At 41.2% G+C, this 14,620-nt stretch overlaps 1 protein-coding gene across 9 annotated transcripts in view; it reads left to right on the top strand.

Moving 5' to 3' along the window:
• Positions 1 to 14,278, top strand: part of LOC125460896 (voltage-dependent calcium channel subunit alpha-2/delta-4-like) — a 403,518-nt gene extending 389,240 nt beyond the window's left edge. For 8 of the 9 annotated variants that reach the window (XM_059652381.1, XM_059652382.1, XM_059652384.1 and 5 more), the window contains 3 exons: positions 8,338 to 8,453; positions 12,309 to 12,393; positions 13,629 to 14,278. In XM_059652381.1, the coding sequence (XP_059508364.1) occupies positions 8,338 to 8,453; positions 12,309 to 12,393; positions 13,629 to 13,815 (388 nt within the window). In that variant the 3' untranslated portion in view covers positions 13,816 to 14,278. The remainder of the gene's footprint in view (positions 1 to 8,337; positions 8,454 to 12,308; positions 12,394 to 13,628) is intronic. The other variant, XM_059652387.1, reaches the window with a different exon arrangement.
• Positions 14,279 to 14,620: the final 342 nt, after the last annotated feature.

Below are 14,620 nucleotides of genomic sequence, written 5' to 3'. Positions count from 1 at the left end.
ATGGAAACAGTCCTCCACATCGGAATTGAACCCTTTCAATCATTTAGTTTAATAAACTAAGAAAGAACAGGGTGAAATTTTGTGGCGGAAAGGAGCTGTAGAACACTTCTCATTCTTCTGGGCTGCAAAAATAACAATTCAAAATCTATTTCACCCTTTTAAAAATTGAATTTATGAGCACCCTTCAGCCCATTTAAGCTGGTTAGGCTGCTTAATGTTTGGTACATGCACACATTCCATTTGTATAAAATATTTGCTGTCAGGATTGTACAGCCACCAAAGGACCCAAATTGGTATAATTTAGTATCACTGCACCTGGTTTGCATACATGTGTTATTTGTTCATTTGTAGGTTAATCTGCATCTTCCAGAGTCTTATATGGATAGTAAGTATCCTTTGTCCTTCAATTTTCATCTGCCGGTTACATTTATTCAGATAAGATAGCACCACGGTTATGTATAGTAGTTATGTCACTGAACTAATAATATTTTTTAAGAGGAGAATATCTGATTTCCAACATCATTGAGCTAGTATGTTTCAGTTCCTACTTTCCCATCTCTATCATGACAAGGCATTGGCACTGAAGTCTGAATCTATCCATGTCTTTGTTATCTGTTAACTGGTTCACTTCATTTCAATTCTTCTAGCCGTGTGTGAAGTAAAACTCTGAATAAAATTGTCTTTCAATTTGTTTTCCTCTCATGGTAGGATTCATTCAATGACTGAGAATCTGGGTTGACTTGCTGTTGTTTCAGAGCTGGTTAGCTGAAGTGACAGGAGAAACTGGATTTTTTTATGCTTTTTCTTTTATGCTTGATCTTTTCAAGAGAAACAAGAGGAAAGCAGTGTTGATCAAAATATTTAAGTTTTTAACATTAGGAGCTGTTTTACAGAGGCCACAAGTACCATAAATATGGCAAGCAAGGTGACTGAATTAAGCAGGATGCACAATTTTGACTTCACAACACAGCAGGTTAAAATGCAGTCAGTGGTACATTTTCAGCATGTCAGGCCTCAGTCCAGCCTGTAGTATGTTCCTAAACTGGCATGAGAGAGACATGGATTAGTAGCTAGGGAACAAAGTTTGGAGCAGGGACCAAGAACAATGGCTTCAGTTTTCCCAATAGCTAATTGCTAATTAATTGATTATTTGATACTCGTTAATGACTGTAGTTGAGCAGTTTTACAGAGTGGAGAAACATATGTTGCGATATGATGTACATGTATCTTCAAGGGATCATTTCTTAAGCTGCTGTCAATGACTGGCCCGTTGAGACAATATGTGACATATTAGTCTTATGACTCTAAGACTGAAAAGTGCAGCAGTCATAATATGCTTCATTTTTAGGTATGCCTAGTACTGCATGTCCTCCTGCGCACTTTATTAAACCGAAGTGGTTCCCCACATGATGATAATAGGGTGAAGGACATGGCAGGCCACAAGGCTACAGATTGCATTTGAACACAGTTTAACCTAGATTAGGAAATCATGGGAAATGTAAATAATTGTGCTTCATGAGAGTTGGTGCATGAAGCACAGGGTGCAGCAAAATGGCTCTTTTAAAGCTCTAGTCTCGTTTAAAAACAGAGTTGAAAATGCCAGGAAAATGGTTGCAATGACAAAAAATTTCTGACATGTCCACAGGAGGAAATACCTTCCTTGTACCTTAGCATGTAAAAAATAATGCCTGTTTTGCAAGAGGATGTGGCTTGACAGATTACATCCAACAAACAATAGTAGTAATTGCAGCTGATCAAAGTCTAACAAAGAAACCATTGAGAACTCATCTACGTTAAAGAACTAGCAACATTCCATTACTTTTCCTCGCAGTTGATGAATGTGATAAATTAGATATGTTAGCTGTTTGAATTTGGTTTGACTTATTACTGTCATGTGTACCAAGGTACCATGAAAAGTTGTATCTTACATGCTTTACAGGCAGATCCCACTCTACAACTGCATCAGGATAACAGAACAGAGTTCAGGATACAGTGTTATAGCTGCCAAGAAGGTGCAGAACAAGATCAACATTAACATTAAAAAGGTCCTTTCAAAAGCCTCATAACAGCAGAGAAGAAGCTGTTTTTGAATCTGTTCTTAGGTGGATAAAAGCTTTTGTATCCTCTGCCCAAAGTGGAAGGGGTCTTTGATTATGTTACTTTCCTAATGCAGAGGGAAGTACCAATGAGGTCGATGGATGGGTGGCTAGTTTGTGTGATGGCCTGGGTTGCGTTCACAACTCCCTATATTTTCTTTTTGTCTTGGGAAGAGCAGTTGTCATACCATGCTGCAATGCGTATGGATAGGATGCTTTCTATGGTGCATGTATAGAAATTTATAAGAGTCTTTATGGACATGCCAAATTTCCTTACACTTCTGAGGAAGTAGAGACATTGCTGTGCTTTCTTGACCGTAGAGTCAATGTGGATGGACCAGGACAGATTGTTAGTGATCATCGTTCCCAGGAACATGACATTCTCGACCATTTCCACCTCAGCACCGTTGCTGCAGACAGGGGCATGTCATCCACTTCTTTTCCTGAACTCATTGACCAGTTTATTCATTTTGCTGATGTTGAGGGACCGATTGTTGTCATTGCACCTTGCCACCAAGCATTCAATCTCTTTCCTGTATTCTGTCTCATCATTGTTTGAGATCCAAACTACAACAGTCCTTAAACAGCAAACTTGTAAATGGAGCTGGTGCAGAATTTGGCCACACAGTCACGTGTGTATAAGGAATATAGCAGATGTCTAAGTACACAGCTTTGCAAGGCACCAGTGTTGAGGATTATCATGGGGGAGGCGTAGTTACCTTCATTATTGATTATGTTCTATTGGTTAGGAAGTTGAGAATGCAGTTACAGAGGAGGGAGCAGAGCAGAATGTCCAATAGCGCTTAACTCCTCACAGAATAATAGACCACGCACCAGCTGCACAGTGACTCAATATTAACAGTTACAAGTAGGAAATTAGTGTGAGTACACTTCCTCAAAAGCACACTTCTCTCTTTATCTTGCTTTGATTATTGAGTGATCAGTATAATGCATATTATTCCCTGTAATTATTTTATAAATCATAGAATCCCTACAGTGTGGGAACAGGCCCTTCAGCCCAACAAGTCCACACTGAACCTCAGAGCATCCCACCCAGACCCATCCCCCTATAACCCACCACATCTACACATCCCTGAACACTACAGGCAATTTAGCATGGCCAATCCACCCAGCCTGCAAATCTTTGGAATTTGGTCGGAAACCAGAGCACCTGGAGGAAACCCCACAGACACGGGGAGAATGTGCAAACTCCACACAGATAGCCCCCCCAGGGTGGAATCGAACCCAGGTCCCTAATGCTGTGAGGCGGCAGTGCTAGCCACTGAGCCACCGTGCCGCCCCATCAAAACAATGAAATTAGCATCAGGGAGTGCAGCAATCTCCCATTTAAAGTATCAGCAACATATACTCCTTGGTCTGATGTAACATCAGATGCAGCAAAGCAAAAGCACCCTAATCCTAGTCACAATTGACATGCCTTAATTTGAACCTCAGTAAGAACTGTTCTGAGGAAGGGTCACTAGACCCAAAACTTTAACTCTGATTTTCTTTCCAGAGATGCTGCCAGACTTGCTGAGCTTTTCCAGAACTTCTGTTTTTGATCTCCATCTGAAGACTCTGGCACACCATCAGGTTGGGTGCAACTAATGCAATTCTATATTAATTCTTTCAGAATCTTTATCTTATATAGCTAACTTTTACACAGCATGCTCCCACAAACAGTAATATGATCAGCAAATATTTTCTTGGAATGTTGATAAAAATAAACATGTCAGGACTATGATAGAATACTCTCCACTTGCCTGAATAGGTGCAGTTCCAACCAAAGGTGAAGGAACCTGCTTAATTGAACTGTCTCCGAAGATCCTGACAATGTTCTAGTCAATTTCAGGACATGTAGGCTCAAGTTCATGACATAACCTTAACAGCAAAATGAAAGAGATATTTATGACCGTCTTGTGGAGCACTGATAATCTCTCAACTCCTGGACCAGAAGGCCTGGATTCAAGTCCCATCTGCTCTGTAGATGTGTAATAAAATCTCCTAACAGGTTGATTAAGAAAAATAGATGATGCCCAAAAAGATGAAACTTTGGCCTCCATCCAAGTGGTTTTACACGATAAAAAAAATTGACAACATGCACTAAATTCCAATTTTGATCCTGATGCAAGTGCAAATATCAACCTTTTTCATATCTTACAAGCGACGTACGCAGGAAATTGACACAATGTAGTGCAATCACACACAATAAGTTAACTGTTTACATTTGGTCTGACATCGCTTGCAATGACATTGCCCATCTTCATTGTCAATATGATATTTGAAATCTTCCACATTGTTGAAACAGCAGGGCCTATTATTGGTCTGCCAGCATGCACAGATATGCTATAACAATCCACAAAGTGAAAAACTATCAGTTACATCACCAAACATTCTAACTGCAACATCAACCTCGTTCAGTTTGGTCTCAGTCAATTGAGGCAGACTCAGCAGGATGTGTCAGATGATGACCCCATTAATAAGATCATTATCAGCGGGGGGCCTGAATGCTTCCAACAGGTTTTTCTGCTAATTTGGTCATTCAGAGATGAAATAAAAATCTCTAAGAATGTAATCAAGGGCAAACCAGTGGGTAATTCCACGAGCTCTAAGTCACAATATGCTAGATCATATACAGAGATCACATGACATCAAATAAAGCAAGTGTTCAGTTCATGAATCCATTTTTGACCTACTATATTTAAGATTAACTAATTAAGTCATATCAATAATGTCAATTCCGTCAACTTCAACAATTAAGAAAACCTCTCCTTCCACATAAATTTCTTCTTAACCAGTGTTATGTTCCAGACCACAGCTCCTAAAGTAGCCTCGACCTTAAAGTTTCCTTATTTTAAAGGCAAATGTAATGCCCCATTTGCAGATACAATGCAATTGGTCAAACTACTTGACGTTAATCTCACAGTTAGGGATCCTCCCAGAAGGACTGCTCACAGTATGGCCGAATTTAAAATACAGAGGAGCATGAGAAGGTTAAATCCAGGACCGGTGTCCTGTGCTTAAACAAAGAAGACTATGAAAGAATGAGGAAGGAGTTAGCTAAGGTAGAATGGGAGGAAAAACTTTATGGTCGGTCAACTGAGGAACAATGAAGGACTTTCAAACCAATTTTTCACAGTGCTCAGCAGAAGTATATTCCAGTGATAAGGAAGAACTGTAGGAAAAGAGACAGCCAGCCATGGATGTCTAAGGCAATAAAGGAAAGTATCAGACTGAAAAAAAACACATATAAAAAAACAAAGAGTAGTGGGAAACTAGCAGACTGGGAAATCTTTAAAGGCCAACAGAAAGTCACAAAAAATGTTATAAAGTAAGATAGATTATGAGAGTATACTAGCTCAGAATATTAAAACAGGCAGCAAAGGTTTCTGTAAATGTGTAAATCATAAGAGTAGCGAAGGTAAACGTTGGTCCTTTAGAGGATGAGAAGACCAATTTACTAACTGGGAATGAGGAAATAGCCGAGACATTAAACAGTTATTTCATGTCGGAGTTCACAGCGGAAGATACAAATAATATGCCAAAAACTAATGGCAATAAGGTTATAACAGGTGAGGACCTAGAAACTATCATTATCGCTAAGGAGGCAGTGCTGGGCAAGCTAATGGGGCTAAAGTTAGACAAGTCTCCTGGCTCTGATGAAATGCATCCCAGGGTACTAAAAGAGGTGATAGGGGAAATAGCAAATGCACTAGTAATTATTTACCAAAATTCACTGGACTCTGGGGTGGTTCCTGCAAATTGGAAAACAGCCAATGTGACACCACTGTTTAAAAAAGGAAGTAGACAAAAAGGAGGTAACTATAGCCCAGTTAGCTTAACTTCGGCAGTGGGGAAAATGCTTGAATCTGTCATTAAGGAAGAAATAGCAAGACATCGGGATTTAAATTGTCCCACTGGGAACACCCAGCATGGGTTCATGAAGGGTAGGTCATGTTTAACTAATTTGGTTGAAATCTTTGAGGACATTACTTGCATGGGGGACAGCGGGGAACTTGTGGATGTCGTTTAGATTAGATTAGATTCCCTACAGTGTGGAAACAGGCCCTTCGGCCCAACAAGGCCACACTGCCCTTTGGAGCATCCCACCCAAACCCATCCCCCTATAACCCACACACCCCTGAACACTACAGGCAATTTAGCATGGCCGATCCACCTAGCCTGCACATCTTTGGACTGTGGGAGGAAACACAGCACCCGGAGGAAACCCACGCAGACACGGGGAGAATGTGCAAACTCCGCACAGACAGTTGCCGGAGGCTGGACTCGAACCCGGGTCCCTGGTGCTGTGAGGCTGCAGTGCTAACCACTGAGCCACCGTGCCACCGTGTATCTGGATTTCCAGAAGGCATTTGACAAGGTGCCACACCAAAGGCTGCTACCTAAGATAAAGTTACACGGTATTACAGGTAATATATTGGCATGGATAGAGGATTGGTTGACCAGTAGAAAGCAAAGAGTAGGGGTAAATGGGCGTTTTTCTGGTTGGCGGTCAGTGGTTAGTGGTGTGCCTCAGGGATCAGTGTTGGGACCGCAATTGTTTGCAATTTACAAAGATAATTTGGAGTTGGGGGCTAGGTGTGGTGTGTCAAAATTTGTAGATGACACTAAGACGAGTGGTAGAGCAAAGTGTGCAGATGACACTGAACGTCTGCAGAGGGATATAGATAGTCTAAGTAAGTGGGCAAAGGTCTATCCAATGGAATACAATGTTGATAAGTGTGAGGTCATCCATTTTGGTTGGAGTAACAGCAAAATGGACTAAGTTTTAAATGGTAAAAAATTGCAGCACGCTGCTGTGTAGAGGGTCTTGGGTGTCCTTGTGTATGACTCGCTGAAGGTGGGATTTCAGGTGCAGCAGTGTTTAAAAAGGCAAATGGAATCTTGTCTGCCATTGCTAGACAGATGGAGTTTAAAAACAGGGAGGCTGTGCTGCAGCTGTATAGGGTCCTGGTGAGGCTACACCTGGAGTGCTGTGTGCAGTTTTGGTCTCCTCACTTGAGAAGAGATATACTAACACTGGAGGGGGTGTAGAGGAGATTCACTCGGTTGATTCCAGAGTTGAGAGGGTTGGATCATGAGGAGAGACTGAGTAGACTGGGATTATACTCATTGGAATTCAGAAGTATGAGGGGAGATCTTATAGGAACATATAAAATTATGAAGGGAATATATAAAGTGGAGGCAGGGAGGTTGTTTACGCTTGCAGGTGAAACTAGGACTAGAGGGCATCGCCTCAAAATAAGGGGAAGCAGATGTCGGACTGAGGTCAGGAGGAACTTCTTCACCCAAAGGGTTGTGAATCTGTGGAATTCCCTGCCCAGTGAAGTGGTTGAAGCTGCCTCACTAAATGTTTTTAAGGCAAGGCTGGATAAATTTTTGAACAGTAAAGGAATTAAGGGTTATGATGAGTGGGCAGGTAAGTGGAGCTGAGTCTCAAAAAGATTGGCCATGATCTTATTAATTGGCGGGACAGGCTTGAGGGGCCAGATGGCCTACTCCTGCTCCTAGTTCTTACGTTCTTATGCAAAACATTATTTAAACACTATAATTAAAATGCAACAAATGAAAGAAGAACTTAGAATAACATAGCTCTATTGGGAGACTTAACAGAATAATAGATAGAGTGACTATTACTAATTCATTGTTTCAATGTAATAACATCCTATAAATATACCCTTTGGCAAAAAGGCAAATTCAGAAATCAGGTTTTGTCTCACATGCAGTCCAGCAGCATAGGAAGAGAACCCCAGCTTTTGGCTGTATTTGGGAGAGGGAAAGTAGCATCTACTTCTTCAAGCCCACAAAATAAGGTAGGAGCAAATTTCTGCAGATACTGGACAAAAATAACCTCTTAAAGCCACAGCATCATCACAACAGAAAGGCAGCAAACAAAATGAAAGTCACCAGCAAACCTACAGTCAGTGAAAACATGTTCTTCATCTGATTAATTTTTCTTTCAACTTCTAACATGCTTCTGTCACTTTCTCATCCACTGACTTTATTGATCACCCTCAATACTTAACTTCTCCTGCTCCTTGGTAAATACCCAGACCAAATTATACCCCTTTCTTCCCCCATGTGTGTGCTGACTGACTTGAAACAGAGAGAATTTTTAACAAATCAAGTAAAGCATAGTGATTATTTAACTGGAGAAAACATTGAAAACATCCTTCTCATTGTGTGCCTTACAGTTGCTGTGTATTTTCCTCTTTTCCAGAATGTTTGTTGTGCAGAGCATTGAAAACAGCAATCTACTCCTCCTAGTGACAGAAGCATACTGTGACTGCAGCGTCTTCCCACCAGTAACACTGGAACCTAAAGAAGTGAAATATATCCTTTATAAAAACATATATTTCAACAACATTAAATAAAAGGTGGAGGAAGCTAGGGTCAAGTTCAGCTAGAGAGGATTACACGCAGGCAAGGAAGGAGCTCAAAAATGGTCTGAGGAGAGCCAGGAGGGGGCACGAGAAAGGCTTGGCAGAACGAATTAGGGAAAACTCAAAGGCATGTTACACTTATGTGAGGAATAAGAGAATGGTCAAAGAAAGAGTAGGGCCGATCAGGGATAGCACAGGGAACTTGTGTGTGGAGTCTGAGGAGGTAGGGGAAGCCCTAAATGAGTTTTTTGCTTCTGTCTTTATGAAAGAAACGAACTTTGTAGTGAATGAAACCTTTGAAGAGCAGGTGTGCATGCTGGAATGGATAGAGATAGAAGAAGCTGATGTGCTGAAAATTTTGTCAAACATTAAGATTGACAAGTCGCCAGGCCAGGACCAGATTTGTCCTTGGCTGCTTTGGGAAGCGAGAAATGCAATTGCTTCACCACTTGTGAGGATCTTTGCATCCTTGCTCTCCACTGGAGTCGTACCTGAGGACTGGAGAGAGGCAAATGTAATTCCTCTCTTCAAGAAAGGAAATAGGGAAATCCCCGGCAATTACAGACCAGTAAATCTCACGTCTGTCGTCTGCAAGGTGTTAGAAAGGATTCTGAGGGATAGGATTTATGACCATCTGGAAGAGCATGCCTTGATCAAATATAGTCAACACGGCTTTGTGTGAGGGGTAGGTCATGCCTGACAAACCTTATCGAGTTTTTTGAGGATGTGACTAGAAAAGTTGGTGAGGGTCGAGCTGTGGATGTGGTGTATATGGACTTCAGCAAGGCATTTGATAAGGTTCCCCATGGTAGGCTCATTCAGAAGGTCAGGAGGAATGGGATACAGGGGAACTTAGCTGTCTGGATACAGAATTGGCTGGCCAACAGAAGACAGCGAGTGGTAGTAGAAGGAAAATATTCTGCCTGGAAGTCAGTGGTGAGTGGGGTTCCACAGGGGTCTGTCCTTGGGCCTCTACTGTTTGTAATTTTTAAATAATGACTTGGATGAGGGGATTGAACGATGGGTCAGCAAGTTTGCAGACGACACAAAGGCCGGAGGTGTCGTTGACAGTATAGAGGGCTGTTGTAGGCTGCAGCAGGACATTGACAGGATGCAGAGATGGGCTGAGAGGTGGCAGATGGAGTTCAACCTGGATAAATGCGAGGTGATGCATTTTGGAAGGTCGAATTTGAAAGCTGAGTACAGGATTAAGGATAGGATTCTTGGCAGTGTGGAGGAACAGAGGGATCTTGGTGTGCAGATACATAGATCCCTTAAAATGGCCACGCAAGTGGACAGGGTTGTTAAGAAAGCATATGGTGTTTTGGCTTTCATTAACAGGGGGATTGAGTTTAAGAGTCGTGAGATCTTGTTGCAGCTCTATAAAACTTTGGTCAGACCGCACTTGGAATACTGCGTCCAGTTCTGGTCGCCCTATTATAGGAAATATGTGGATGCTTTGGAGAGGGTTCAGAGGAGGTTTACCAGGATGCTGCCTGGACTGGAGGGCTTATCTTATGAAGAGAGGTTGACTGAGCTCGGTCTCTTTTCATTGGAGTAAAGGAGGAGGAGAGGGGACCTAATTGAGGTATACAAGATAATGAGAGGCATAGATAGAGTTGATAGCCAGAGACTATTTCCTAGGGCAGAAATGGCTAGCACGAGGGGTCATAGTTTTAAGCTGGTTGGAGGAAAGTATAGAGGGGATGTCAGAGGCGGGTTCTTTACACAGAGAGTTGTGAGAGCATGGAATGCGTTGCCAGCAGCAGTTGTGGAAGCAAGGTCATTGGGGTCATTTAAGACACTGCTGGACATGCATATGGTCACAGAAATTTGAGGGCGCATACATGAGGATCAATGGTTGGCACAACATCGTGGGCTGAAGGGCCTGTTCTGTGCTGTACTGTTCTATGTTCTATGTTCTATGTTCTAAAACATACACGGCAAAAAGAGTTGGCGGAAGGTTTGGAATCTGTGTCCACCTGCGGTAAACCAAGTTGATCACATTTCGGCCTCGTTCTTTCATAAAGAAGAAATCAGAAAATCAAAAGTGTCCTTGCTAATTGGATTAAAAGACAGGTCAGTGGCCAATTTATTGACCACCTTAATAGGTACATGCTTGCCAGCACTTTGTTTACAGAGCCACACAATACGACTGACTTTGAAGACATTCCCCTTATTAGCCTTCCACATCTGAAAGGAATGTAGAAGTAGAATACTGGTGTAGGCTATTAGGATCCTGTGCCCCTTCGTAATGTCTCTACTTTTGGACCAGGAGGTCAAGTTTCAAGACCCGCATGCACCAAACGTGTCATAATATCTGTCTGAATAGGATGGTTGGAAAATTTTAGCAAAGATGGTTGAGTTCTGTTTAAAAAGTATAGTGTCTTAGAGGTCTTCTGGTGCAGTGGTATGCTCCAACCTGTGGACCAGGAGACCAATGTTAAATTTCCACATGCTCTAGAGGCACACAATAATATCTCTAAACATGTTGTTCTTTTTTGAAAAAGCACATTTAGGGTCTTGTGGCATAGAGGTAGTGTCTTCTGCACTAGAACATCAGGGTTCAAGTCTGTCCTACCTACCATGGACATGTGTCATAACATGTTTGAACAGGATGTTTTTTTTACAAAGACATCCCTTTGACAGGATTGTTCCCCAAATGACAACATCACAAGTATTGCATCAGTGAATTTATAACTGCAGTTACATTTGTGAATTTTACAGATCACCTGCTTGTGAATTCAATGGGTTTATACCCGAGTCACTTCAGTTTACTTTAAATGGTTAGTGGAGACAATACTCTAATAGTTGTGAGTGTGATAGGACGTAGAGACTATTTGAGAAAAGGCTAGGACATCTCTCCTCCTTTTGCACAAGATAGGCGTTTCCAATGGCTTGAGAGGCAAAAGAACAGGTTAAACAAAAGCCTACCTGAAAAAGGCCAGAGCTACATACTTTTATTACAGTAAGGCTTTTGTTTGGCCAGACTGCTGGCTCAGCATCCCACCTAGAAACAGGTATGTTCGAGTTGCTAACTGCTGCGGTATCAGTGGTCAGATTTTTTTCAAGAATCTAATAACAAGGTTCAAAGGATACTTAAGCCGTTTCTTCAGTGTTCATTTTCTGGTCACAGTTAGATTCTCATGAGCTGCTGTTCAAGTGTTTTATTTTTACACTTGTTTCCCTTCACCAAGCATGATTACTTGCACCAAAAGGTTTTCAACTGAAATCTTCATATAAGTTGCAATTGTATCTACAGAGATGGCTAGACCTAGTCTTTACAGATAACATTAAAGGAAAACTTACAGTTGAACTAATGACACCATGCGGATATTAAAATGCTTAAATAATCTTGGTTTAGGATGGCTCTTCAGAATTACCTCAATTTCAGACCATATCTTGACTAAACCTGCATGAAATGAAACTATTATCATAAAATTCAATTCACCTGCATATTGCAAACTATCACTAAAAATATTTGAAGACTTTGTCCCTGGCAACAGGGTCCAGCACTGAAGAGAGCCTTTCCACAGAGACAATGTCAGCTACAGCGAGGAAACAACACCTGTCAACTCAAGCTCATTTCTATTTCTTCTTAGGCAGAGTGCAATGTCAATCTGTCATGATGGTAACATGCAGTAGCACATGACAATTTTGCAACACACGAACGTCCGCCGCATATCATACATTTCACTACTGTCTAAGGTTTATATTTACGAACTCAGCAGAGGCCTCAATGCTGTCGGAAGAGATGACTAATAATCTCCACTAATTACATTATGTTTCTTTGACCCCTGTGTAAATAATGCATCAGTGAAGTGTGAACGTATGCGAACACAAAAGTTAAGGCGTCGACCCAATACGTGCCATGCATTCCATCCTGAGGTAAGGTGTGTTTCAGGACAAACACTGTTGTATGATTAAAAAAGAATCCACTTACAAAGAGTACAATGAAATGAAATGATGCTATAATCTGACAGAGATAGTAGGAACTGCTGGAGAATCTGAGATAACACGGTGTGAAGCTGGATGAACACAGCATCAGAGGAGCTGATTGAATTGTGAATTCAATGGGTCACTTTAGTTTACTTTAAATGGTTAGTGGAAACAATACTCTAACAGAGATAATGGGAACTGCAGATGCTGGAGAATTCCAAGATAATAAAATGTGAGGCTGGATGAACACAGCAGGCCAAGCAGCATCTCAGGAGCACAAAATTTGTGCTCCTGAGATGCTGCTTGGCCTGCTGTGTTCATCCAGCCTCACACAATACTCTAACAGTTGTGTGTAACAGGACATAGAGACTATTTGAGAAGAGGCTAGGACATCTCTCCTCCTTCAGAAAATTTTCTGAAGAAGGGTCCCGACCCGAAACGTCAAGCTTTCCTGCTCCTTTGATGCTGCTTGGCCTGCTGTGTTCATCCAGCTTCACGCCATGTTATCTATAATCTGACAGTTGTTTCTCTAGTACCAGGTTTTCATATCATAGTTTCACTATCATTGAATGTAGCGCATGATAAACACTTCCAAAAATTTTACATAATTTGTTTTTGGAAACCTATTACCTGTGGATATTCGGAGGATCAATAAATTGGTGGGTTAGACATAAAGAAGTGGTAGGGCACAATTTGCTGCCCCTCCCTTAGTTCTGCGGCACATTGCACGTTTTTTTTCCTCTAAAAGATCAAGCAGAAGCAGCTGAATGATAGGTCGTATCTCCCTGAGACCAAGACCATTCTTGATGGTACCACTTCAACAGAGTCACTTACAAGCAGAAGTTCTTGTGTTTACATACATGCATTGACGAAGAGACGGGAGAATATAGATAGGGAAACATGTTTCATTCTATAATTGCTGAGCTACCAATTTCTTTTTGCCTATTTATGCAGATGAAATTGTCTTGGCTGAGGATCTAAATTGGCTTTAATAATGTTTCATAACAGATTAAGCTGTCAGTGTGCACTGTTTTGGTTTGTGAATGCAGCACAGCCAGTTGGGTCAGGTGCTGACATTGTGCACAGATCAGTCTCTCAGTGTGAATCAGTATCTTCTGAAGCAAATTCTAAGTGCTGAAGAAAGGATTTTAAATAAATGTTTTAATGGCAATTTACATTATCTCCACAGGAAAATGCAGAGGAGTGTGGAGGAGCATCTGGGATTTCTCTGGCTGGAATGCTGCTTGCACTTAATGTGGGCATGGTTGCTGTTTTACAATGATGAAGCCGCAGTGTTGACCAACATGCAACGCACTAATTTAGAAGCTTTACCAACAGATGCGCATAAAGCAATCAATCAGGCCTATTTCTATTGAATTGTTAGCAAATATATGCTATTGGATGATAAGACAGGCTAAGGATAGAAAAGAACTTTCTCAGATAGACTTCAAACAGTTTCCTTGTTCACCAATGTACTATTTATTTCACTTACATTCAAAATAGTATAATTGAAGAAACAACACAGAGGGCTGCAATGGCATGAAGGAACAAAACCAAGAGGTTCTCATTAGTGAAACTTAAACGTGAAATCGGCTTCTTCTCCTGTATGGTCTTCAAACTGTTGTTGATCAATGATGATAATGGTCTGCTTGATGAGTGAGTGGTGCTACTCCTGGAGTCAGTTGGAGTGTAATTCTTTTGTGAAGTTACCACAAATTGTTCTTCCAGTAGTGTGGCTTGATTCTGGAAAATTCCCCTTTGCTACCTGTTTATTTGGTCTGGGAAGATTTGTGTGAAACCTTCACTCGCTAAGAATATCATGCTTTCCACAAAATAAATTTTCAGGCAAACTTGTTTTGTCATTCTCTTTTTTGTATAGCAGCATTGCCAATACTAAGGAAATATGAGGTATTACTCCACTCAGAGCATGGCACAGTTTAGAACCTCATTTAAAAAGAGTTATATTTATAAAGCTTATTTAGCAAGGCCCTGCCCAGGATGTCTGTCTATCACAAGACAAGCTATTGCAAAGTTATTTCACATATTGAAACATTAATCCGGATCTGTCACAGATTTTCAACAGAGTGACATTTACCACAGCAGTAAGATGTTCATTTTTGTTACTGAATGCTTGCAAATTATGAGAGCTCTGTCCCATTGGGCAGGGTGTAAACACAGCTT

The sequence above is a fragment of the Stegostoma tigrinum genome, chromosome 18 (assembly GCF_030684315.1).
Source record: "Stegostoma tigrinum isolate sSteTig4 chromosome 18, sSteTig4.hap1, whole genome shotgun sequence".
NCBI lineage: Eukaryota > Metazoa > Chordata > Chondrichthyes > Orectolobiformes > Stegostomatidae > Stegostoma > Stegostoma tigrinum.
Note: the sequence above shows the minus strand (reverse complement) of the source record. Positions and strands in the feature narration are given on the sequence as shown.